Source organism: Melozone crissalis, unplaced genomic scaffold (genome assembly GCF_028551555.1).
Source record: "Melozone crissalis strain CALT ecotype California unplaced genomic scaffold, PUWL_Pcris_2 ptg000018l_1, whole genome shotgun sequence".
NCBI lineage: Eukaryota > Metazoa > Chordata > Aves > Passeriformes > Passerellidae > Melozone > Melozone crissalis.
In genome coordinates, this window is record NW_026535796.1 from 20,306,032 (window position 1) to 20,332,425 (window position 26,394).

Here is a 26,394-nt window from a genome sequence, read left to right on the forward strand (position 1 = left end):
CTCTGAATACAACATCGTCACCTGTGGATGAATTCACATTGTGCTTTAACAGGCACACAAAAATTTCTACAGTATAAGCAATTTGGTACCAGGGTCCTAGGAGCCCCCCTCAGTCCTGGAGGCACGGCACTGAGCTCAGGGCCAGCCTACAGCCAGCTGAGGGCTGCCCCTTTCCTGTCGGTGGCACTGCTGTCTAGAAGGGTCTAGAATAGTCAGCTCTCCAATTATCCCTGTTAAACAGTCCTCTGCTTATCAGTAGCACTTTTACCTGATGTTGATCTTTTCCATCCAAGTCTGGATCTCAAAATATTTGCTGGGACTGATCTTCCCATATTTAGCAGCTAAGTTTTCAATGTCTTCTAGCTGGCCTTTGCCTGCAGCCAGTTCCGTTAAAAATCTCTAAAATGGAACAATACAATAATGAAGAACATGAGGTTTTTCTGTTTCTGTGGACACCATTCTCTATCATCTCTTACATCCAGTCATATCCCTCTTCCATAGGTGGCTTCTGCCCTTGCCTGCCTTCTCCATGCACACATGTGCACACAATTCCCCTGCATCCCCCTGCCCTCCCTGGTGTGCACACTGTGCACGTATGTCCCACTCCACTGGGATGCAAGTGCACTGATGGATTTTTTCATAATTTGGTACTTTTTAAAAGTGATGCAAAATAAATGACAGAAAGAATCCTTGTGTATCATGGTATTTGTACAGGATGCCGTGTTCACAGGAAGATAAAGGGACACAGTCACATCAGCTTCAGTAAGTTGGCATAGTCTGTACAAAAGAAATATCTGGCCTATGCATGACTCTCTAAGTTGAAATTAATGAAAAGGCTCTCAAAACATAATTTCTCAACTTTATCTTTTTTCTTAAGGTAAAATTGATTAAAAAGGTGTCATCTGGGAAGAGGAAAAAGGGATACCTGATATTTCTGTTGCATGACCTCCACGTTGTCTGCTTGTGGTTGAAGAGTGCGGAAAATGTTCTCTTTATCTCTCATCCATGACTGAAATTCTTCGCAAGAGCTACAGAAGCGATAATATCCAATCATCTCCTCCAGAGCCTTTTTTCTGTCCTATAAGAGAGATGAAGACTTAACTATTGTTGTAATAACTCCTTACCATTTGAAGCAACTGAAAAAAGATCCTTCCATTTAAGCTACAATACACGTAGTATTAGTACCTTAGCAGTTTTCCCATACACTGCTGAAAGAGAACAGAACGTGAAATTTTAAGATCACAATATTTCTTCCAGAGCAACAGTGGTTTAAAAGCATAAGAGAATAATTTGGAGAGTGCTCAGCCTCTGGAGAGTAAGGAAGGCTGCTGTGCAACCTGCTGCTGCTTGCTGAAGGCATAAGGCAGCAGTTTCTAGAATACGTAAAAGTCACATAGAACATGTTTGTGTCAGTCTTTAGGGCATGATTAGAGCAGGTGTGAGTGAAGAGCAGCATATTAACAAAATACAGGTTGCAGTTTATTTTTTCTGGTGTCAGGCAAGAAAGCCTGGTGATTGAGGAGCTACAAGAAGCAAAAATTAAGGGGGGGAAAGAAAAGGATTACACAAAAGAATCTGCTTTTCATGGACTAAAATCCTGGAATATAAATGGGAAATTTGCCCACATAAAATCTGTTTTGATAAAAAACTTCAGTGATAATCTCAAGGCTTGAAGTCCTACAGGAATTAAAAGGATTGAGGCACATTATTAAACTGAAAAGCAGAATCCAGCAAAGCACTTAATTTCAGTTTTTCACTGGTTTGGATTTTTTCATGAACTGCACAGCAGAAGGGGATATTATACCTCAGCCATGCTCTGTAGATGTTCATAAAGTGAATCTATTTCTTCTTGGGTCTTCCGGATATTCTCTGGAAGAAAATGATCATCCAGACTTGAGGTTCCAGTGGATGCAGTTTCAGATGTTGCCCAGGTTCGACTGAATGGTAGCTTAGCAGTCTTTTGCTTTAAGTCACTTGGGGCTTCCCTCTTTGTCATCTGTTAAGAAAAATTTAACAAAATCAATGGATAAGAATTTCTGATTTGGATAAAATTTCACTTGGAAGGAAAATTTGGATTTGCTAGTTCAAATTACAGCATTCTGACCCTTTAAACGAAAAACTTCCAGTATTTTTTGGGAACTGTTTCCTTTGCTTTATTCTGAGTAATTAATTTAAAAACCTGAAAAATATTTTGGTTTTGTTTAAAGAAGAAGTTTAATTCAGCTCATTTTAAAATGTATTGATACAGTAAAAATTCTCATTTTCTGCCCAAATCAAAGTTGTTTGGTTGGAGAAGCTTTTTTATTTTCAGGAGTGCCAACAAAGCAAGGCAACTAATTGTGCTCATGGTTATTTTTGTGGTGATGTTTCAGCACCCGAACACTTCCAATTTCAAAATCTGTGAGTGCCCTAGTGAACCAATACTTCTATTTGTGCATCAACACCATCTTGTCATGTGCTTTTTCACATTTCATAGCAAAGTAATAAAATATTTTTCTAATAAAAATTAATGTTGGATTGATGAGGTAAAGGAAAGACCACAAGACATGCCCATTGCTCTCAAGCTTACTGGGCTAAACATTGAGTGAATATAGACATTTAACATAAACTATGAAATGTGTCATTCATTCATCTCCCCTGAATTCTGTTATTAAATGAGCTGATTTAAGATAAAAAGTTCCTTTTCAAGTCAGTGAAAAAGAGGGGCATCTGAAGAGCTTGACTTCATCTCATTTGTCTTAATAATAAGGGATGGAATGAGCTGCTCCTGGAGCTGTGGGATAGTTCTTCACTACATTAAGGTACCAGAAGAATTTGTAAGGATGTTTAGATTAAATGTCTGCTTTTTAAAGATTATTAAAATTAATAATTTTATGAGAATAAAGAATGAGAATGTATTTCTGAGGACCATTAGAGGTACTAACATGGATGAGAGCATTTTTAGCACTTTAAAGAATACTAACTAGGTGTGCTATGAGCAGTAAGTAACTTCTTTTTCGCCTAAAAATTTCTCCCAGTTCTAATTAAAAACTTAATTTGGAATATTCTATTTGGGTAAAACTAATAAAAAGTAAATAACTGAAAAACCATTTCGCTGACATTCTTCAACACAGTGTGACACAATCCCTGCCCTGCTTACTGCAGCTGGAGCGTGCTGTGCCGCGATGTCAGCCTGCTCCTTGAGGCGCCTCATCTCGGAGGAATAGGCTGCGATCTCCTTCTCCAGGCGCAGGTGACGGTGCAGCAGCGCCTCGGCGCCTGACTCATCCTTGCCGTAGTCCTTGCTGGCGAGCAGGGGCTGCCTCTCCCGCAGCCACGAATCCGCTTCGTTGACGTCAGCAAAGTACTGAAGGAGCACAGGGAGAACAACACTTGGATTTATGCTGGAAGTAGCATATCCAGCTCCTTCCTCTTTGTAAAATTATGAATAAGGGGAAGTTCCGTTAGGTCTGTAGTCTTCAGGTTACTTCCAGGTGTTGTGACAGCTATGGATAAGGTAACTCTAAGTTCGTGATGTGTTTCATGCTCACAACACAGCTAATTCACAGAATTATAGTGAGTAAAGAGATTCAAGGATTGCCTATGTAGCTGCCTAAAAATTCCCAACTAGTTAAAACTTTGGGGTGCATAACCGCAGCAAAAAAATGTAAGATGTTGGTGTGCATCACTATGTAAGACCAACAGATACTTTCTAATCGTTTAAGGAACAAGCAGTGAACTTGGTCTACAATAGAAGTTTACTTTTTTCCAGAATTTGCAGTCTGCCTGGCTATGGTTGTAGAAGGGTGAAACATGGGTTTGAGACATAGAATTAAGGAACAATAGGAAACAAAGAATGCCCATAGTAATGAGGGACAATGAAAAACAAAAACATCATAATGGTGTCAATAGAGAGAAAAGAGAATTCAGACTTTCTTAAGAAAAAAGCTGTTCAGTTTTGCTCAAACATTTATTGGAAACAACAGACTGAGAAAAATCTTAAGAAGGGGAAAATAAGAATACCTGAGATAATGTGATATGATTTAAGAATGTTGCTTTTATACAAATTCTTTATTTGCAGATGTGTGAATGTTTGTGGGAGTAAAACTGTAGGTCAGAATGGAAGGGTCAAACACTTTGCAGGATTTGTGAAGTTCATGGTCAATCTCAGTCTTACAATGTGTTTCTTTTGTTGGTGGTCTTTGGAATTTTTTTTCATTTTTGAAATATATCATGCAGCTACCTGATCCACCCTCTAAAAAGACTCTCCATTAGCGCTGTCATGTGAGTTATTTCCATTAGCACTTTTACCTTTAAAGCATCTCCCAGCTGCTCAAATCTCCTGTGTGCCTGGCTTGCAGGAGGATTGAGACTTCACTGCCAGAGATCTTTTTGAAGACCAACAGATGAAGTCTTTCCTGCCAGTGTTGTCTTCCACGTGGGGGCATGGGGCAGAACTGAGCTACATGCATGTCCACATATCACACACCCCAGCAGAACCTCTTACCTGTTTGATGAGGGCTGCTGCCTGGAGGCGGCCTTTGCGATCAGCAATCTCATCTTGGAGCTGCTGCCACAGCTTCTGGAGGTTGTCTGTCTGCCTCAGAATGTCGTCCTGGCGCATGGGGTTCTTCTGGCTGAGCTCCCAGCCCTTCCTCATCACTTCTGTGCATATGGCCCTGTGTGAATTGCACTCTGCCTCAAGAGCCTAGCACAAGGACAGAAAACATGTCAGCACAGCTCATTCCCCACCAGCCAAGAGAAAAGAGTGGCTCCTACTCTGCTGCTGTCATGCAAGTATTTCCAAGAGCCCCATGTCTGATATTTTCACCACTTCTCTCTTTACCCTCATCTCTCTTGGATGGGAAAAAAAGGTGAGAGACACAAAAACTAGCAACCGTTTTTTTTGCCCATCAAAAATTAGCTAGTATGGAGCTCAGTGTCTTCACAAGAAGGCCCACTTCTACTCCAGAATGAAGCGTATTCCTTCTGTACCCTTTTATTTCTCCTCCTTGGGAAAAAAATGCCTACTCTATACATTTTTAAAAAATTCCAAACTCTGAAATAAGATAAGGATTATCTTATCCTTAAGATAAGAATTAGTTTGACAGCATTCTTATAAGCGCTGCACTGACTGAACTGAAAGACATGGATGATCTAAAATCTTGCTTTAATACAAAGACAAGGCACCAGCAACAGAGTAAGAGACCTTGTTCTTCTGAATGGAGGCTGTGATCTGGCTGACATCTTTCCCTAATGTTGTCATTCTTGCCAGCTTCCACTTCTCAGAGATCCATGATTCTTCCTCTTTGCAATCACGGAAGAATTCAAAAAGCTTCAAGGCTTCTTCTAGCTGAGATTTACTGAACCAAGGAAACAAACAGTATGTGAGTGTCAGAATTAAGATTCCATGAAGACAGTGGTAGATTGATTGAAGAAATATTTTAAAATTGAGAATTTGAATGCCTTTAGTTCCTCTTTGTCATATATTAATTTATTCATGGAATAAGACAAAAGAAACAAAATTATATTTCCTTCTTTCTCCAGGAGATGAGGAGATAACCATTTGCTATTCAGACTTCTCATAAAGCAAGTTATAATAAATGCTGAGAGTGAATCTGTTTCTCATCTATGAAAGTGAGTGAGCCTTTCACAAGTGCAATCAAGACACTCAAGTTGCTTTTGTTATATCTTGATAAATGGAGAAATGACAAAATTTCAAATGCTGGGAAGCTGTGCCTTCTCATTAAAGAACGGCACATTGGGCATCCTAATGAGGAAGAACAGAGCCACAAGCACAGCCCTACCGTGACTTGCTCTGAGCTGTGAGGTTCTGGTACAGCTGACGAAGCATCTGAACTTTTGCATAAAGCAATTCTGATTTAACTGTGCTGTCCTTGCTGATTTCTGCTGTTCTCTGGGTGATGTGTGTCAATCTGTCATCATAGGAAGAGATCTGTGAGTCAACCAAGTTGTGATTCTGCAGCAAATCTACTACTTCAAGGAGCTGCTTCCCACAGTCCTGGGAATTCACCAGCACCTACAAAGTGAGAAGAAAAAAACCAGACATTTTCAGAGAGTCCATCCAGGGTCTCAGTGCAAATAAATCAGCTAAAAGGTTCCTGTTGTCTCTCATAGCTTCTAAATGTCCTAGAATGTCAGATAGGTAAAGCTAAAAACCTGCCTATTTAGAGAAATTATACTTTTTTTTTTTTTAATTCCAGAAGCTAATGGCAACAATCCAGAGTTTTGATCTGTTGCAGTGTAAATGATGGGCTCATCAAATAGGCATCTAAGATATTTCTCCTGATAAAGCACTCAAGGTCTCAGGATTTGTGGGTGCTATAGACCCAACTGTAGGCAGATTGATTCACAGTCTGTATTTGAAGAATTCTACAATATCTCATTCTATGATATGTTCTAACTGCAATGTTCTTTCATTTGAGGAGCCTACTTGCCAATGTAAATACTGAAAATAAGTACTTTATAATAGTTAATTGGTGACTGATGAGAAGTGCTTATCAGTCTGTCTTCTTCCTAATTGTATCAATGGACACAACTATTAATACTAGGGTACTATCTCTCCTTACCAATCTTTTCCCATATTCTCAGACTATTGCTGTTGCCAATATTACCATTAGATATTCTTTGCCTACTAGCACTAGGACAGAAATATTTGTAACTTAGAGATATCTCTTAACTTTAATTTGAAATTCACAGCTTCATATACCATGCTGACTCTCTCAGCTTGGGTACAAAGCAACCTGTAGTCAAGAGGATTTTTCTGTCTTCAAGGCAAAGAATGCATGCATACTTCCTTCCATTACAAAATCAATATGAACCCAGTTATTTCTCATGCTGGCTAGTTTGTGCTTTAACACTCTGGTAACTGTTGGAAATTCTTGCTAAAAGCAACCACTATGCATTTACAGTGGAACTTTTCTTTCTCATGAGCTTATATACCTGTAAGGCTGAGCTAATTCCCATCTGTAAAATTACAGCAGGAACTTCCACAAGCTATTCAGAAGAGTTATGTGGAATGGAAACAGGAGTGTGTTTATTCCACTTTTGCTTTTGCACTAGTAAATTTAGAAAATATTGTTTCACATCTTTATATTACCATATAACTTGAACCTGTAGTACATTCCATGTAATAGGATTCTTGGCTTTCCTTTTAGGGAAATCCCCTAAAGTAAAGCCTGTTTTCCCTCGTGTAGCTATCTGTGATGATGAACCAAAATGCTCAATTAGACATCTAGGTAAAAATTGTCTATTTTTTCTATAGCTGATAGACTTATCTCCAGCAGCCACTCCCTGGAACATGGGGACACACATTGGCAGCACTGCAAGTTGTGTGCTGCTGGAGAGGGCTCAGTACCTGCAGCTCTTTCAGCTCCCCTGTAATGGCATCTATGTCCCTCAGGAGGCCCAGAATTTCCTGCATGGTTCCCAGGGATTGTTCTCGTCTCTGCAGCTGATCCAGGAGATCCTGCCATTGCTTTGAAATGTTCCTTTGCCTGCAAAGGAAGAGAAAGAAATTACCAGTTTGGACCAAAGACCTTGGGCATCACTGGAGGATTCTCAGTGCTTGCAGTTTTAGAAGAGTTAAATGAACACACATGACTCTTGACATCAGTGTAAAAGGACAGGCCAGGAACACAAAACAGGTCAAAAGAATGTTATTATAGGAATTTTGACTAGCACATCAACTGTCGTTGACTTCTTAAAATTTAGACCTTATTTTTAAGGATGTTCATAAAACATCCTTTTGTTTGCTACAGTGCTTTTGCTTGATACAGTGGAAAGGCTTGGAAATAAAGAAGCACTCTTTAAATGGCTGCTTAAAGTAAAATGTTAATCTAAACATCATAAATCACAATCTGACCTCATAGTCTGATTTACTATTTTTAAACTGTTTTTCTGAGTTTTCATAGAGGGTCTTGATTTTGTCTGAATTTAGAAAAGCACCATAAGAGAAGTTGTTTGGATGGCATTCTTAGATACTTACAAATCAGGTTATATAATAACCTGAGATAATCACAGAATATATAATTTCTCTCCAAAATTGAGTTAATCTGAGAATACCATGCCTTGAACAATTCATATCTCCTCAAGTTGCAGACTGAAATAGAAATGTGTTGGTTTGGAAAAAAAAATAGTATCTCTCTAAGGATTTTTTTGATGGCAGATAGAATATTCAGAAGAAAATTGTAGATATATTTTCATATATAAAAAAATACCTTAAAAATATTTTTCACTCTAAATTGGTCTGAGGATTTGATCATTCAAGGAAAAAAGTTAGAATTTTGAAGAAGGTTAAGCGTTTGTCTTATCTGCTGTACACAGGTAGAAGAAATTGCTGACAGTTCTACTCATGAGGAGCAAAGGTAGGATTCACAGTTATGATTAATTTCCTTCCACCGCACCACAGAATTTCAACTAATATTGACCTCCACTACCACATAGTTTCTCAGCCATCACTCACTTCTGCAAGATTTGATCTTTGCTGTGATAGTTCTCCTGGCTGATAACGGAGGCCATTTCATCCAAAGCTGTGAAGCGTTCCCTCCTGGGCAGCACATCTGCCACAATGGCTTCCAGCTTCTTACTGGCAGCCTCCATCCTGTCCACACTCTCTGGCCAGAAGTCCTGCTTCCCAATCACCTTCCTCATGTCTTCCAAGTAGGACTCACGCAGGGCTGCCTTCTTCAGGAACCTCTGGGCTAGCTGCTCCAGCCTTTCCAGCCTCAGCATCTCCTTCTGCAGTGCTTTTCCACGGTTGTGCTCCGACTTTTCCAGGATGATCCAGTGCTTTTCCACATCCTGCAGCGTCTTCCCCTCTGGGGGCAAGTATGGCCGTTGGTTGTTGGCTCTCTGCTTGGTCCTGATGTTGAAGAGATGAGCTTCAATCATGCCCTTCTCTTGGTACTTGGGGGGTTTCTCCACAGTGCGGAAGGTTTTAAAGTTGGCCATGAGCAGCCACATTTCCTGAAGAGAGTTGGGGAAATGACGGTCATCCAGTTCCACCACCTTCTGTTTAATCCATTTCAGGAGGTCAGAGACCATCTGCTCATACTGAAGCTTCAAGTCATCTATCTCCTTCAGGAGGAACACAATCTGTAATGGGAAGATAAAATGACAAGCCACATAAGAAACAGAATGAAGCATGGTGAGTGAACAGAAAGCAGTGCCTTCAGCAGTCATCACATTTTTATACTGATGTGCTGATAGCTGTCACATCTGAGGCTAGGTGAAATGCTAGAACAGCCTTCCATAAAACACAGATAAATCAATATTACCTAATGTTTCATTTCAGTTTTTATTTAAGAAAACATTTTGGAATAAACAGCATGGTTCACAATTTTTGTTTCAGAATTGAAAAAAAACCAGATTTTTTTTACCAGTCTCATTCCTCAACCCCAAACAATTCTAGGCTAATCTGTAACTACACCCTTTCAGCTTCAGCACTTAGGATTTAGGAGACCATCTGACAAGATCCTAGTTCTCTCACATGCACACAGCAGACTGTGGTCAAACATCTCCTTCTCCATCTCTTCTGTTGGAACTTTTTCTCTTTATTAAAATTACTAGAAAATGTTTTGTGGTCAAACAGGGCTTTAGTAAGGATGTTAACTCTGATTTAATAATAACTTTTGAAGACCAAGACATTTATCTGTTTCATTTGTGACCTGCCTTTATTTCAAGTTTAGGTAAATACTGGAGCAAACATCTAGAATTGAATCCCTAATGAAACAAAAGGTGTTAGAATCAAATTATCATTTCTTTCCATTTTACATTTTTTCCAACTTTGTCTTTTTACTTCCTATTATTTTTTTCCTCACCCTAACTTAGTAAAGATGCAGATCTTTACTCCTGCAAATGTCAGGTGTAGTGCTGAACAATGCTGTCTGCCTCTGTCATTCTCCTGACTTTACCTGCCCCAGCCAGGTAGAATAGTGAGGGAGATGGCACTGGGAAAAGACCCAGTCCTTCCAAGTGGTAATCTGCTTTTGCTTACCAGAAAGTGCACTGGGCAATCACCAAGTGCTGCAGTCTTGTAAGAGCAGTAAAATAGCACCAACCTTTAGTGCAGGAAAAGCAGCCCATGACATCAGGGCTCGCTTCTGAATTTTCTGCCATCGTACCCAGTTCTTGCCGAAAGACCCAAGCAAATGCAGATCTCAGACCTCAGATGGCAGAGGGAAAGGAGATTTGCCTTCCAGAGCTGGTTCTCTCTGCCATCCTGGTCACACACTTAGTCTGAATCCACAGGCTTGCTTGATACATTCAGGCTTCCCTCCCAATCCTATTAGTAAATTCAGAGCCATCTATTTGAGGGGTCTAAGGACATGAGGAGATTAACATCTCTTTCCTTCTCCTTCTGATTGTGTGTGTCAGAAATGCAGGATGATGGGAATGCAATATTCGAGACAGGCTAGAAATAGGGAAGGAGTCAAAAGGGAGAAAAAGAAGCAGGTAAGTGGAGAGAGAGAAAAGAAAGAATAGCTATAACTATGAAAAAATGGGAAAAACAGTGGGGCACAATGAGAATTGAAAAAAGAAAGAGTAAGCAAACTGCTTACTCATAAAATACAAAAGTTATGGCCTGCTTGGTCCTTACAGTTCCTCTAGTACATGCTTGTGGACTCAAGGACTATTTCATGTTTATCAAGAGGTAAATAATGCTTCCTGGCCAAAATCCAGTGACCCATGTGTAGAGCTGTGGAGTCCTACTGCCCACTCTCCTCACTGATGCCCAAACTTTGACTGAATTCCAAGTCCTCCTCTCATCTAATGCATCTCTTTGGAGAACATGCTGCTCTGATACATATCATTCTAGAGTATCTCTAATTGTAAGGGACCCCTAAGGCCAATTCAGTCCAACTCCCTGCTCCTTGCAGGACTACCTAACATTGGGTTTCTGACAAAAAGCATCCTCCAGAAACTCCTTCCACACTAACAGCCTCGGTGCTGTGGGGAGCCATGCTACAGAATCATCTGATCCTTGACACAGACCACATTTTTAGCTGACCAAACCCTGCTTTTTCACCTTGTCACCACCAGGGAAGTCTCAGTGTGAATTTTTGTTCCTCCCTCTAAGCAATGTATTCCCCCTCTCAACTGCACAGGCAGTTCTCTGAACCCAGATGTTTGTAGGACCCATCCTGGATGTGTAGGTTTTCTGCAGGCTACTTCTTTTGTAGTTTTGTCAAAACAAGAACAGACTTCTCTGGAGATAGAAGACAAATTCTCTCAAGGGAAGTGGTCTTCAGAGGAACAACTACAAAATTCCTTTAGTTTTCCATCAGTGGGATACAAGAAATTTTTAATATAGCTCATTTTTATGTGAGGTGAATTGTAAGTGGAAACAGAAAAAAACCCATAACTTAGCTAAATTTAATAAAAAATTAATAAAAAAATTAATAAAATTTTTACAAATTCAGCCAATTTAGCTAGCATTCTCTCAGTTTTATTTGGTGGTGGTGGTATTAAATTGTTTTGGTTTTGTTTCATTTGTTTGGGCTTTTTGTTTGGTTGGGTTTTTTTTCATTTTTTACCTAAGGAGTTAGAAAGAAAGGATGAGGAGGATTTTCAAAGGAGATCAAAATCCAAAGTAGCTCCATAGAGGAAGGGATCATCATTCCTATTAAATGAGAAAAATGTTGATTAGGTCTGCTTTTGCCTAGTCTTAATCTTCTTCAAATATTATTGAGATCTTTATGCCTCAAGCTGCCTTGGGACCATATCTGTTCTCAAACAGAAAGTGTGAGGTCAAAAAGGGATTGATTTTCAGTGAGGTAATTGCAACCCTCTTGACCATCAGAGTGTGTACAGGTACAAGTCTCAAGGTGCAACCTCTTTCAGATAGCTGTGCCTCTTGATTCAGTTAAAATGATCCTGAAGTTGAGCTTGCAGAAAACCCCCCACACTTCCAAATTAAATTTAGCTTTACCTTTTTAACTTATAACTTCCAAAGATAGCAATGCACTTACCTTGTTAAGTCTTTTTTGTATTGTCTGGCCTTGTTTCAGTCTGGAGAAGTAGTGGTAATAGAGTGACACATAAGTCATGATGGATCTCTCGTCTGGATAGGGCACTGCCACATCCTCAGCATCAAGCAGTTTGCTGATTCCAAACTCTTTCTCAGCAACATCAAAGGCATTGTTCAGGTTTTTAATGGGCTGCTCCTGCCGCAGTGAGCTATAGTGGATAAGATCAGGCCTGGGCAAGGAGAAAAAGGGGGCAGGGAGATGAAGGAAGATTTATGTTTGTAGTAAGTTCTTTCAGATCATAAACCATAAACTGTTCATGAGACTAAGTTAATAGTCGTGTAACTGTTAATGTTATGTGGCATTAACGCTGGAATTACTTTGACCTTGAACTTCATTCAAGAGCATTGTCCCTTGCCCACATAGCAGGAAGAAAATTGTTTTCTATGAAATTGAATTACCACTCCCAACAAAGGTCTGCCCTTATTTCTCCTCTTCCCCAATGGGTGAAAACCAAAGCCCACTAGAGAGACACTTGTGGGAAGGGAGGTGACTCCCAGCTGGGGAGGTTCCACAATCCCACTATGGTATCCCCTGTAAGATACAGCAGAACTCTTGAGGACAAAGAAGTGTTCAAGGTTACCATAGGTGGTTTCTCTCTCCTGCTTTTCGCTATTTCCTTCACTCTTTTTCAAAGGGACAGAAGGGAGAAAAAAAGAGACTGAGACGTTGCTTACTCTATTACAATTGAACAGGAAGATATACATGCTCCAAAGTTCATACAATAAAATCACTGCCTGAAAAAAATTTTAGAAAAAGAGCAAAGGGAACATGACTGAGGGGTTAAGACCAAATGGGCAGTACTGTTCAGATACATGATATTCCCCTGAAAATTCAATATTATACCCAACTAAAGGAGCTTCCAAGTAGGAGCTTTTTGTTCTTCCTTCCAAGGAGAGAGAGAATTTAAGAGAGTCCTCAGTAAGAAAGGGCAGAGAGTATCTAACAGTTTCTTGACCAAAACTTGTAATTCAGACCCTGGAACAACCTGTGTCAGAGCTAGAAAGAGCAATGAGCAACTCTGCCCAAACTGATCCATCAAATCTTACCTGTGAGCGTGTATGAGTGCATTGAAGGCCAGCCCATCACTCCAACTTTTGGAGAAGTCCTTCACACTCACATTGGAATAGCTGGCAGTTTTATGCTGACACCATAGCAATAAGGCTTCATTGGCAAATAGAACATCAGCTCTACCTCCAAACTCTTCCTGTGAAGAGAACAGGGAAAAGAAAAATTGGTGTCAACAATGTATGAAAATATTATCAGTGAGTTTACACTTATGTTCCCAAAGGTCACTTTGTATTACTTTTGTTCAATTCACAGATCCACTCAAAGTCATGACTTACAGACTGTATCTGTCATAAAGGTAGAAAAGTTTAACATGAAAATAGAAGTTTTCAATTAAAAAAAAAAAGTGAAATGAATGAATGCAGAAACTATAAGGTAAAATGTAGGTGCTGAATTATTTTAAATGTTTCTCTTCTGTAAGGTCTGTAGAAATCAGGCAGAAAGGAAAGTTCAGTTTATTTGCATCCTTAGCTGTGAAACAGAACTCAGAAACAAAATATTATGTGTTCAGGTCTAATGTTAGAATTGATCGACTTTGATTTCACAATACCCTTATAGAACCTTGTTTTTCACGTTCTTAGAGTACACATTAAACGATTTTAAAAAGCATGTGCTTCTTCAGAGCAGTGTCATGGGACTCAAATCTAGAGAGAACTATTGACAGAGAAATTCAACATGAAGTCAAAAGTTGGTAAAAAATTTGTAGAAGAGGGTGAAGAACATGAATGTTCTATCTCCAAGTCACTGTTTTGTCCCTTTGAAAAAAACCTCACAACTGCACGAGCAAAAAGACAAAGATACAGTTTTACCTTATCAAGTTTGATAGAGGAAATCTGAAATCGAAGTATGATGATCCAGATAAGGCCCAGGATTAAGGTTCTGTCACCATCTACGATATTCTCAGGACCAATCACTTTTACTTGTACCTGCTAATAAACCAGTATCTGTTCAGCATAAATGCACTTGTGCCCAGCTCTCAGTGTAACAAACTGTTACTAGAGAGGGTGTTCAGGCCCTTTTCTTAAGCAAAGAGGTTTAATGTTTACACCTTTTCATCAGTCCACAGACCTGCCAGCAAAGGGATAGGGATCTCAAAAATTTAAAATTTCTATATATGTTTTTTGAAAACTGGTGGTTAGGGAGAGAAAAGAAACGCATTTCTTTCCTCCAAAGGAATGGAATATTAGCTGTTTCTAAAACACATTACTCAAATAACAAAGAAATTAAAATTTGATTAGTTTTTTTTCTTTTTAATAAAATCCCTAGTCTGTCTTCAGAGGTTATGCTCTTGCATACTAGAGGGGGAAACCACAATGAACATGAGGCTATACCTAATTAATAACATACATAAACTATTGTGATCTCTAATATCAATATTAACTTACCTTGGATTTCAGAAATGTGATGGCTTTGCTGTTGTTCTCTAGAAAATGCACTCTCATCTGTCCTCGGCTTGGTTTGGGCAATGCTTCTCCAGAGAGCAGCTCCAGGAGTTTCATGAGAGAGATGCCATCCTTCAAATCTGTGTAAATATCTTCTATCTCAATCTTTACCTGTAAAGACCAGGTACAGACTCCAGCTTAACATTTGGCACAGAGAACTCTGTACTTCTAAAATGAAACAAACAACACCTTCATGATGTTCCAGTGAGTCTTCTCTACGACAGCGTGTATATCCACAGAGTGGTGAGTCTTAATTCAGAAAAAAATGGATTTGCAGGAGGACTTGCATTAATCATGAAAGTAGTCTGAAGTTAAAAAAACCCCCAACAATCAAACAAAAATGCAAACCCACAGGAGAGCAAAAAAGGAAAAAGTAGGAGATTTTGAAAGATAAAAAATTGAGCATTTTCAAAATCAAATCTTTTGAAAATGCTGGCATTTTTTATTCAAATTCAAGTGAATCTTTTATTTTATCAGAATAATTTTACTCTGAGTTGTGCATTTCATTTAAAAGTTGAGCTGATAATTCCATTCAATGACTCATCTTATACTCCATAGTCTCAACAAAGTTTGTCACGTCCTGCTTGGACCTGCACTACCACTCAAAGTCTCCATATTTTTAGCCAGAATCTCACACTAAGTGAAAGGTTAGGATCATTTACAAGAATGTGCTTTATTGCTGCCAGTAATGAGGTCACCCAGCGCTTAGGTGATACAACATGACACAGTCTGTACTCTGACCTAACAAGAACTTGCCTTGGGTGTTTCCTTTTGGCCTTATGCCACTTGCCATCTAGAAGTGACATTAAAACCATACCTAAGAATAAACCACACCTAAGAATAAATTACTGTGATTTTGCAATTACAGTAAATCATCTTTTTAATCAAAAAAACAGAGAGGAAAGAAAGAAAGAAAGAAAGAAAGAAAGAAAGAAAGAAAGAAAGAAAGAAAGAAAGAAAGAAAGAAAGAAAGAAAGAAAGAAAGAAAGAAAGAAAGAAAGAAAGAAAGAAAGAAAGAAAGAAAGAAAGAAAGAAAGAAAGAAAGAAAGAAAGAAAGAAAGAAAGAAAGAAAGAGAAAGAAAGAAAGAAAGAAAGAAAGAAAGAAAGAAAGAAAGAAAGAAAGAAAGAAAGAAAGAAAGAAAGAAAGAAAGAAAGAAAGAAGCCATTATCTTTTTTAAATGTACATGTTAAGGGGAGTATTTACATGCTAAAGGGGGAAAGGACAGACAACAGGCATGCACCTTCTAATTTCTGATCAGTCACTAATTAGCTTAAGACATCTTTTCTCCAGAGAAAGGAAAAAACACTGGAAGTGTAAAAAAGTTAGAGAGTGTTTAAATCTCTGCTGTGTATGGCACAAAGATTTACAACTTGCTGCACTGATTATCTTCATAAAAAAACCTCCCTGTTAAGTTGCCAACTTTATTCGTTTTTGCATATTTAATAAAACTTAAAAATCTGCCTATGATATACTACAATAAAAAAAGCTAAAGCTGTTATGTTCTGTGACACTTCCATAAGGAAGAACAGTTCAATTTGAATTTGTAAAAAGACAAGCTTCATATATCTGCTTTATGTCTCACCCAGCTGTTGCTTTAATAGCTTTGTTGCCTCATTCTTCTCATAAAGATACCAGTCACAGATAGCTTAACAAATTCAATCCAATAGCATCCTTAGTGCTAGACTTGAAGTAGCCAACAGTATAATTGAGAACACTGCAGCGTCCTGTAGCATGATCCAATCCCCTCAAAGTTTGCCCTGGAAAGCTGGGACTAAGCTGCCAGGAAGACCCAGATAAGCTCTGCACGGTCTCTACCGTATATGGCCTGGAAAGCTCTCACAGGCTTTGCTCCCCAGACATTTATGATACATGAACAAGTACATTGCCGGAACTTCGGACCGGCATTTTTATCTCTGAACTTGAAAGTATTTTTAAAATGAGAACGTATATGTCTACAGCTAAACAGAACTAATTTCCTACACGATAAAAACCTAACTTTCTGCAGGTGGCAAAACAAGCCTGTGTTTTGCATTTGTTCGCTCCCGTTACGAAAAATAAATTTGAAAGTTTGTTGTGCTCTGCAGCTGCCTTTGTATGAATCACAAAATATTACACTGAAAAAACACATCTGGTGCTGAAACACAGTGATGAGCTACAGTGGACCCAGTGGCCTGGTCCTGCTTGGTGTCCCCAACATCCATTTTCATTACTATCTACGACAGACTCCAGAAAATGGAATTGTTTTGGATGACATCATTCCTTTCTGTGACACAGCTACATCATTCATGCCTGAAACTTTATCTGCATTAAGTCTGGAGCCTGGAACATGCTGGCGTTACCTTGCACACACGTATGGACTGCACACTGGCTCTGAAGATTTTTAGAATTCTGAGAGCTACAGAAAACAAACTGGTCAGTACTTGCATAGCAGTATGTCTGAAATTCCCAAAATTGGGGCTACTTTTTCAGATCCTTTGAGCAGCAACTTGAACTGAACTGATCAGGCATAGCACAAAGTCAGAAATTTTGGCCAGGCAATAAGGAATTTAGCATTGCTTCGAGAAACCCTGACCTCTGCAGATAATTTATTTACAGGTAAAAGAAGCAAATGACGATTTTTCTCCGAGAGGATCACCACTGCACAATGGACATCACAATATGATGGGGTTATACAGTCTACATAATGAACCCTGATTTCAGAGAAGACTGGTACCATGGACAAAGGAGACAGATGTGAGGTAAAAGATAGAGGATGGAGCACTCTGGTTAGTCAAATCCTTCCTTGCTTGCATGTGAAAACATCCAGGAAAAAACACATTAACAATAACATTAAAAATGATACCGTGGGAAAATAAAATCAAACAAAAACCAGAAAAAAATCTTCAAATTGAAGGAGCTACCTACATTATTCCTGGAGAAGACATTGTTCATCCAGTTGGTGAAGGTTTTCTTTTGCATGGACATTCGCTGCTCCTGCAGCTTTTTGATATGATCTTTTTCATATTCGGTGCCCATGGTCACCTAGGAAGCCAGAAACCTCAGTAGGCTGCTGAGTGCTGAAAAGATCTGCCAGGCCACCTACAAAAAACAGTGTACACCAGTGTTTATAGGAAACCCAGCACCAACAGGTACAAGATTCAATACCACACCCAGTGTAGTACCTTCATTTCCTTTTGCTTGCACTTTGCACTTCAGTTTCACCAACTTTATTTTTAACTTGCTTGATCTCACCCTTTAAAAATATATCTCTAGCTCCAGGATGAAAATGTGGCATGTACCTATGCAGCTTTATTTTCTTGCTCTCAGCCCCTACTCAGTCTCCTTGATCCCATGAGGACCACTTCTACCTGAAAGCCATCAATAACTTCCTTGGGTGTGCTGAGATCTGATCACAGAGATCTGATCTTAGACACTGCCAGAAGGAGGAATCTGCAAATCACCTACAAAGAAAAGAAAAAGTGTGTTGTGCTCTCTGAGGGCTGGTTAAGATTCTGTTATTGGCTTTCACATCACAGTACTTCCAACAGAAATCAGAGCTGCTTAGAAAGGAAATGGAACCATCCTGTCTTTTTCCTCTCACAGGTTCAGCTTTTGCACATCTGTCACAGTAAGGATGGTAACACAGGTCCATAATCACATGAAAAAGGTCCTAGCCTGGGTGTCAGGAAACATTATTCCTCTCCCCTACTCTTGTCTACCTCATCCATACCAGTGAAAAGTCAGGCTTGTAATTCCTCACAGCACCCAAGATGAACATTCAGAAATATTAGAAAGGAGGACTCTTGCCTTTAGTGTCTGTGACACAATAAACTGGATTTCAGCTCAGCTGAATATCTCTTTTGAAGACACTTGGCTTACATTGTAAATTGTAACAGCAGCCTTGCTGTTATGAAGGCAAGAGTATTATTTTTAAAAAATTAAAAAAAGAAAAATCTGTGCATGATTCGTGGCTACGGACACTTTTAGTGACCACTACTGTTATAATGATAAGTATAACCTGGATATCAGCTTGGCTGGGAAACCAAGAAACCTGTTATAGTGACGGGAGAGGAGAGAGGAGTCTACTGCTGTCAAAGAGAGAAAAGAATGAAAAATTAAAACATCTGAGAACCTGTGGAGCAGGGTGACATACTTCCCAAAATACCGTGTTTGTTTTGCCAAGGCAAAGTTCTGAACAGTTATGGGCTTTGTACCCACTTAATTCATAAAACATAAAATATTGAGAAAGAAAACTTTATCTGTCCTAGCATGAGAAGACAGCAACAGGGAACCAGCAACAGCAGCCACTGTAAATGGGAAAGTCTTTACCTGATAGCTTTCCATGCTCTGATTAGTATTAAAAAAATTTTGCCATTTTACAATATTAAGAGGGGTGAAAAGTGCAGAAGCAATGATTTGTTACTGCATATTTTGTTATTTCTTTTTGGGGCAGATATTTCTTAACCCTCAGAGCCTGACTTCCTCAGAACAGGGACAGCATTGAAGCCTGGTGGTTCAGGAACCACACAGGGAAGGGCCATCACTGTAGATGAAAGCCTAATGAAAGGAAGAATTGAGCAAAACCTGATATAGAATTATGGAGAACATTCTCTCAACATTTTATTATTTTGTGGGCTAGTTCAGCACTGCCTGTTTTCTCCATTTGAAGAGCAGATATTCAAAGAATTGCCTTTCCCTACTGGAGAGGTGACATTAGCTCGCTCCCATGTAATAATCCATATCTGAGTAACCCATAATGCCATTTCTGAGTTTGCCAAATGCTTCTCAGAACATCTGCAGGCTTCTTTTTTTTTTTAAGGATTCCTATCCAAACTGCAGTCACCCTGAATAATGGTAGAACTGGTTTCATTTAGGTACAAAGGAAGATTATTTGTTGAGCTACTGCCTCACGTAACAGCTCATCTGTTTCATCAAGTTAGAAATGCTCCCTGCATGGGTAGATGGTCACCTAAAGGACACATCTATAGTAGATTATCTGCATTTTCAGGATGCATAAACAGTGCTAGGAGCTAAAACTAGTCATAGTGGTACATTACAAGAAAAGAAAATATCAAAGAACATGAAAAAAATGGACTTACCCAGTTTTGGAAGAAGTCCTTCCTGACATTCAGCAGCTGGTTTTTCTGAGAATGGCTTCCACTGGATCCACTCCTACATTCTCCTCACTGCTTTTATGCAGAGTGACCTTTGCTTTCAGGAACAGAGACCAAGTATTTATGATCTACCTATGAACCTCTCATCTGATTTGAAAGAAATTAACCCAACAGGACACAATGAGTAAACGTCTTCACTGGTCTTGTCCAATTCTTACACTCAAAAATAATATATGAAAGTCAATAAAATTGCTGTAAACCCGTTGAAAAGTCATACATAGCTCTGAGGCTCTGGTAAAGAGCATCTTGCATAACTGATCTGGAGGTTCTGCCCTTCTAAAGAAACTCTTACCTGGAAAATTGAACCTGACAATGGACTCAGGAAATGAAAGCACAGCAGAGAGTACAAAGATCAGAGCGATAGCCAAGTGGTTAAACTGGGACACAGCAAACGAGAAGGTGGAACTGTGAAGTGTTAGGAATTTGCTCAGCGCTGCTTTGAGGACACTTTTGTGCACAGATACCTGCTGCTGGAAGGGCAACTGGAGTCAAGCTGGCAGTGCCAGCTGATTCCAAAGTTTACTATTCATGGACTTCTCATTAATAACAAAAGGGAAAATAATTCTGGTGACTTATATAGATAGCAATGAGTCCTTTCTGGCCTTTGCAAGGTGACACGTGCATGGGACACATTTACCTGGCATCATTGCCAGGAATCAGAAAGTTTCTGCTGGGAGCCAGTACTAGAAAATGGGCAGGCATCTGAAATCAGAGGCTGTAAGGAAAGATATCAAGCTCAGAGCTGAGATAAGGGAATAGCAGTGTTTTCCCTTTTAGCAAGTGTAGTTTAGCTAGCCTCCAAAAGGGACAGGAGGAAACATAAAAAGAAATTAGGAAACTCAGGATAGATAAAACTTTATCAGTAGGTTCTATGTCTTCACATGCACACTAGAAATATCATATATAATGTAACATAAGACTACTAAAAATAAGTAAGTTGAATATTTATATTACAGGTATTTCCCAAAATATTCCCTCAAAATTCCTGGGCTCATGTCCTGGACTAGCCAACTAATACTGTAAGCTGCTGGTTTAAATCTGGCACAAGTTGGTTAGGTTTTGTGTGTTGAGAAAATCTCCTTGCTCTTTTCAAACAGAAGGTAGAGGACCAGTGGGTGAATTGGTCCTGGATGCAGGTATTTGTCCTTATTGCAAGTTAATTATTATCTATATAGTAAAATGTGCAAATCACTCCCTTTGCTTTTTATGATGACACAAGGCAATCAAAGATATGGTATAAAATTTCACTAACTCCTGAATATCTTTCTAAAGTTCAAAGTTAAATGGTGGACACTTATGTGACAGTGATAAATAAAGCCATTTCCTCAGTTATTTATATACTAACAAAGCAAGAGGAAGGGCACAACAGTATTTGCATGCAGTTTCCTGGAGGGATCAGGAAAAAAGTCACCCATCTAGGATAATTATGGGCCCTCTCCTGCTGCCTGTGCAGAGAAGGAAAGCCTTTCCACTGACCTCAGGAAGAAGGGCCCAAAGAGTGCCCTTCCCATGCCTTGTTTCCAGCCTGAAGTGGTTTTCCATGATGGCAGATGTGTTCCTTTGTTTCCTAACAGGAAGGATCCTGATGCCAGATTCCCCTCTACAAAATAGCCACCAGTAAGATGCGTTAGGATTCCTTACCACCCTTTCTTATCTGCCCACAATCTTGTTCTGCTTAAGAGGAAAACGGAGACTATGGAGATCAAACAGACCTCATGCACAAGCAGCCTGTCCCCAAAACTCCACAGTTCCCAGCCCACCTCCCACTGCTCCTCCCCTCCTGGCAACACCACGTACATCAAAGAAGGACGTGACACTTAAGTCTATTTGAATTCTTTTTCTTAAATGTCATCATTGTCCTCCTCTCATAAGATGCATGTGGATTTTCAGCCCCTCTCTAAGATGGGAAGAAATGTTTAATTCCCTTGACATAAAAAGCACAGAAGTGGCAGTCACAGGGATGCAGATGCCGAGTTTGCTGCTACCACTCCCACTGCTGATCTCAAGTGAGGGCTGATCACCGTGAGCTTCCCCAGGGCACGCAGGCTGTGCTCTCCAGGCAGCAGCACGGCTTCCCCTCCTCATTGCCTTTGCCCGCGGTGATGGAGCAGTCTCCCAGCGTGGAACACACACACACACACGCACACACACACACATACACACACACACACACGCACACACACGCACACACGGCTGGGTGCAGCGCCTTCCTGTGCCACAGCATCCCCAGCAAGGCCATTTGCAGCTGACAGTCCTGTAACTCAGTGTGCCCTCATTGTACCAAGCGGCTGCAGCCCCGCTCTGTGCTGCCACTGGGCAAAGCCAGCTCGGATTTCAGAGCCGTGTGACCACACGCACGCCTGCCCTTTGGGTGGGGTCGGGTCTGTTCACAGGGCTCAGGTGGAAGGTTTGGAACAATCCATCACCCTCCCTTACACAAGCTGTGAATACACACCTTTCTGAAGGTACAGCAAAATCTTGTCTGATCCCTGCTAAATAGAGGGTTTCCCAAATCCCAAAGAAAATAAGCATGTTAAATGTAAACACGTGCATGACAGCTTAGCCCTTTATCCCCCACTGGGTTTCCAGGCATGTTACTTCCATAAGCAAGAGTCCCAAAACATCTGGACATTGACTCCAGGAGTATAAAGGCAGCCCCCTCCTGGGGCTACAGTCTTGTAGCTCACAGTGTTCCAAGCAAGCAGAGAAACTATCCTACTGCCTGGGGCCAGCAATCTGGGTCCCACAGGTGGCCCTTTCCCTCTGCCACCCTCCCCAGTGCCAGCAAACAGCTGATGTTCAGTTTCATCAATGTAGTGTGGACACAGGTGAACTGAACCATGATCCAGAATGTTTCCTGACCACATCTAAGCACATTTCCTAACCATGCATTACATGTAATCTTGGACCTCACTGCAGCACAGAGATCTATACTTTGGATATTGGGAACACGGGGGAGGAGCAGAAGAAGCTGTTCACTCACTTGGGAATGGAATACTAGAGCTGAAGAAAAGTTGGGAGGAGTTAGGCAAAAGCAGCTGAGGAGAGGCATGGCAACCTCCAGCTCAGTCTGCAGAGATTCCCTGCTTTCACAGGCCTCTCAGCTGAACTTCTGTCCCCAAATAGCCACGTATTTCTCTCAGCTTCTTTCCCCAAAGGACTTCAGCACACCACCGCCAGGCACCCCCCGTGCCCTGCCCCTACATACCTGCTGTCACCAGCCACGCCGGGGTGCCACCCACCTGCAGGCAGCGGGGTCCACGGTGGATGAGCTTCTCCAAAACTGGGCTCTGCCTGGGAGGATCTAACCCAGCATGCTGGGTTGTTATAAACCTCAGCCTCCTCGTGCTCTAGTCTAAACTAGAAGTTGCTTTTCTCTTTGAATAGTTGGCTAGCAGCGACATGACATCAACAGGGAGCAGAACTCAAGCAGAACAGTCGAATTACATCATCCAAAGGAACTGGAGCCCCTCACTGCATTTGAAAAAGAGGACAGCTTAAAGCAAAATCAGATGGATTTATTTTTCCTGGCATGAAGAAGTTCAGTCATCATTTTGAAACAGAAAATATATGTTTGCTTGTTTAGTCATGAGTTAAAGACATTTTCTCCTTGGAGCTGTTTATATTATCTTGAAATTTCCCTTCTGTTTCTGAACCTCAAATAGTTAACATAAGAGCTTCAAAGGCTTTTTGAGATGAACACATGGGACAAAGGACTCTCAGTCTCTTTCCATTTCATACAAACATAGATAAAAGATTTCAAGTGACAAAATAGCTTTAAAATATTTTGAACATGAAACGGAAACTGGGCTTAGAAATCACCATGTTGGCAATGCCAGATCTAACTAGCGTATTTGTATCATTTAAATGAGATATTTCCATTTTTTTCACAGCTACTAATGAAGACTGCTGCATAAGAGTGAAACTTTTTATTCACAGCTGTATTTTAGGGGGTTGTTTGTATATTGGACTGATAAAGTGCTTAGCTCCATTTGTTGATGAAAGAAGACTGTGGGATTCACATATGGAAGTGGTTCCCAGCACCCTCAATGCCAGAGCACTGCACCTGCCCCCAGGGACAGTGCACACCATGGTGTGCTCTCAGGTTTTGGTCCCTCATGGCCCTGACCAGCAGATTACTGACTGCAAACCAGCCCAGCCCATCCCAGTTTCCGTGTGAAGGTGTCCAGTCATGTGGAATGGTTGAAAGTCATTGGTAAAAACACTGCATAAATTTTAGTAAAAATGTATAAACAGTTAACAGTAAAGGTGCGAATTTCAGCAGATGCAAGCTAAGACACGCTAATACAACACAAATAAAAATGGCCATTAATCTCCATTGTAGGCAAAAATTACCAAGCCCTGAGCTTACTGGTTATACTTACATTGTTTGTTAATTTCTTACTTTCTGACTAGACACAAAAAAAAAGCATTTTGAGAATAAACCCACAGAATTATCTGAAGAGAATCACTAAGCATGAGCAGCATGTTTCAGCAGTTCCTTGTTAAAAAAATTGCAAAATGGTGAACATAGAAATCTTACAGTATATCTGAAATACACCACCTGGTGACAGATACATACCATTCATGAGCTATTTTCACTACAATGAAATCTTCAGAGCTTCAGACTGAAGTAGAATATGGGCTGTTGAGCTAGCAAAACCTTGGAAAGAACATGGACAAGCTCATCTCAGAGAAAAGGTGGGAAAACAAGTTAGATGTGGCATTAGTGAGCTTCCAGTATTCACTGGACCAGAAAATGAGCCCCCAGTCTATCAGCAGGTACAAATCTGTGCTAGCATGAAGTCCTCCAATGGGAAAAGAGAGAGGATTCTGCCTCAAAACCATGGTTTCCATCCATATTTTTCCCTCAGGTCAGAAAAAGTTGCATATATTCAGGACTTCTGAACACACTGGTGAGAAACCACCTCATCTTCCTGACTGTGTTTATTTGGTATGGATATTTATTTCCAACTCATTGCTGTGATCCCTGAGTGAAAGAAGGCACTTTCAGCGGATGCATTTGTACACCTGTCTGGGCAGGGCAGGGCAGCCAACCTTTTCTCCTGTGTTTTCCTGGCCAAGTCAGGCAGGCAGGGCCAAGGGCCAAGCCTTCAAAAGGTCCTCTGCACTCTCAGGTAGTACTTGCAGTATGGCAAGATCAGAGAAACCCAGAGCAGTGTCTGCTCCAAAGGCCTTATAAATGTACCAAACATGGGAGCAAATAAGATTTGGAGAAACTAAGTGGCTCCTCAGTACTCTTATTTTTCAAGGTTAGTACTGGCACCTGAGTTAAAACAGAAATGTTTCACTGTTTAATAGTGCCAAATATTAGAAACAACAATTGCTGCAAAACTTACAAACTGGTAGCATGGACAGTTGTCTACTTTTCCTATTATCCAAATACGAATTGTGGATTAGACAGAACAACTGCTGAAATATTTACAGCACACTTCAAAGTCTGAAATATCTTATATGCAGAGCATGTAAAACAAAATTAAAATAAAACCACAAAAAGCAACCCCTCCCACCTACAGACACCACTAAAACCTCCTCTTCTTCAGATTATTTTTTACTTTTATAAGGAGCAGTTCCAGCAAGTCGCTGCAGTTGAAGCTCTAGGGAGCCTCCAGGAACACACAGATTGCCTGCATGTGAAACACTTGCTTTCATGTGACACATGGCATCAACACTGCTACATAGGAACTCCACAGCAGCCGAAATCTAACCACTGTAGGGGCCATGGCTAAACTCTAGCATCCTGATGGCACAGATATGTCTCTGGAAATGCCTTAAGTAAGATGTGTGCATAGAGGAGAAAGAAGGGGCCGGAGAATTAATTTCAGCACAATGTTACAATCAATGTTCTATTTATGCCATTGGTTATTCTCAAGGAACAGGCAGCATGGTGTGGAAGATGTCTTCGGATTTTCTGGGACAAACACTTCAAAGTGCTTTTTGCTAAACTGTTTTTCAATCTGCTCTTACTTTTCAAGCTTAGTACCCCCACTGAAGTTAAAATATCACCTCTCAGATCAAGTTTCAAACCTTCAATCCACACAGGAAGTTTTAGATTTATGTTCCACACTTGGACTTTGGAGTACTTCCACATTTAGACATTAGGAAGTACCAAAATTACAGTCTGCTATAACATGCTAATTACAGAGAGGTGCTGGAGGTTTGTAGGAGTTTTTTTAATTCTTTACAGAAAAATTTAATTCTGGAACCAAGCCGTGGCACAAGCAGTAATTTCAGCAACAAGTTCAAGGGCACAGAAAAGAAATAGCCAGAACCTATTATGGATACATAAACTGAGGTGGGAAAATCAGCAGCTTGCCAAATAGCTACTCTGCCTATGAGCCTCAAGTAGCAGGATTACAAAATATGAGTCACTGAAAGATTATCTTCCAGAAAGAAACATACAAACCAGAATCTCAGGTAGTTCAATATTAGTTTATTAAATCAGCAATTTTTATCACCGCTTTCTAAAAATGATTACAAAGCATATTAAAATATATTACAGTATCTGCAAAGAATTTACTGTGTAATAAAAGTGCAACAATAATGAACTTACAACTTTGTTTGCCTAATTGGACAAACTGAAGCACACTGCACAGATAAAGCCTTTCCTCAAAAATCAGAGTGCCTTTTAAGTGAAAACAGTGTTTAACAAAAATATTAAAAAAGGTGAGCATGTGAAA

The 26,394-nt window shown here is 40.1% G+C and overlaps 1 protein-coding gene across 1 annotated transcript in view; it reads right to left on the minus strand.

The window, feature by feature from the left end:
• The window catches only part of SPTBN5 (spectrin beta, non-erythrocytic 5), an 89,459-nt gene extending 71,904 nt beyond the window's left edge, over positions 1–17,555 (minus strand). The window contains exons 1-14 of the mRNA XM_054276192.1: positions 17,445–17,555; positions 14,483–14,650; positions 13,907–14,026; positions 13,079–13,236; positions 11,973–12,201; positions 8,465–9,096; positions 7,358–7,496; positions 5,787–6,019; positions 5,189–5,342; positions 4,487–4,687; positions 3,140–3,346; positions 1,805–1,996; positions 926–1,078; positions 269–399 (exon numbers count right to left, since the gene is read on the minus strand). Coding sequence (XP_054132167.1) covers positions 269–399; positions 926–1,078; positions 1,805–1,996; positions 3,140–3,346; positions 4,487–4,687; positions 5,189–5,342; positions 5,787–6,019; positions 7,358–7,496; positions 8,465–9,096; positions 11,973–12,201; positions 13,079–13,236; positions 13,907–14,026; positions 14,483–14,650; positions 17,445–17,555 — 2,828 coding nt within the window. The remainder of the gene's footprint in view (positions 1–268; positions 400–925; positions 1,079–1,804; positions 1,997–3,139; positions 3,347–4,486; positions 4,688–5,188; positions 5,343–5,786; positions 6,020–7,357; positions 7,497–8,464; positions 9,097–11,972; positions 12,202–13,078; positions 13,237–13,906; positions 14,027–14,482; positions 14,651–17,444) is intronic.
• Positions 17,556–26,394: the final 8,839 nt, after the last annotated feature.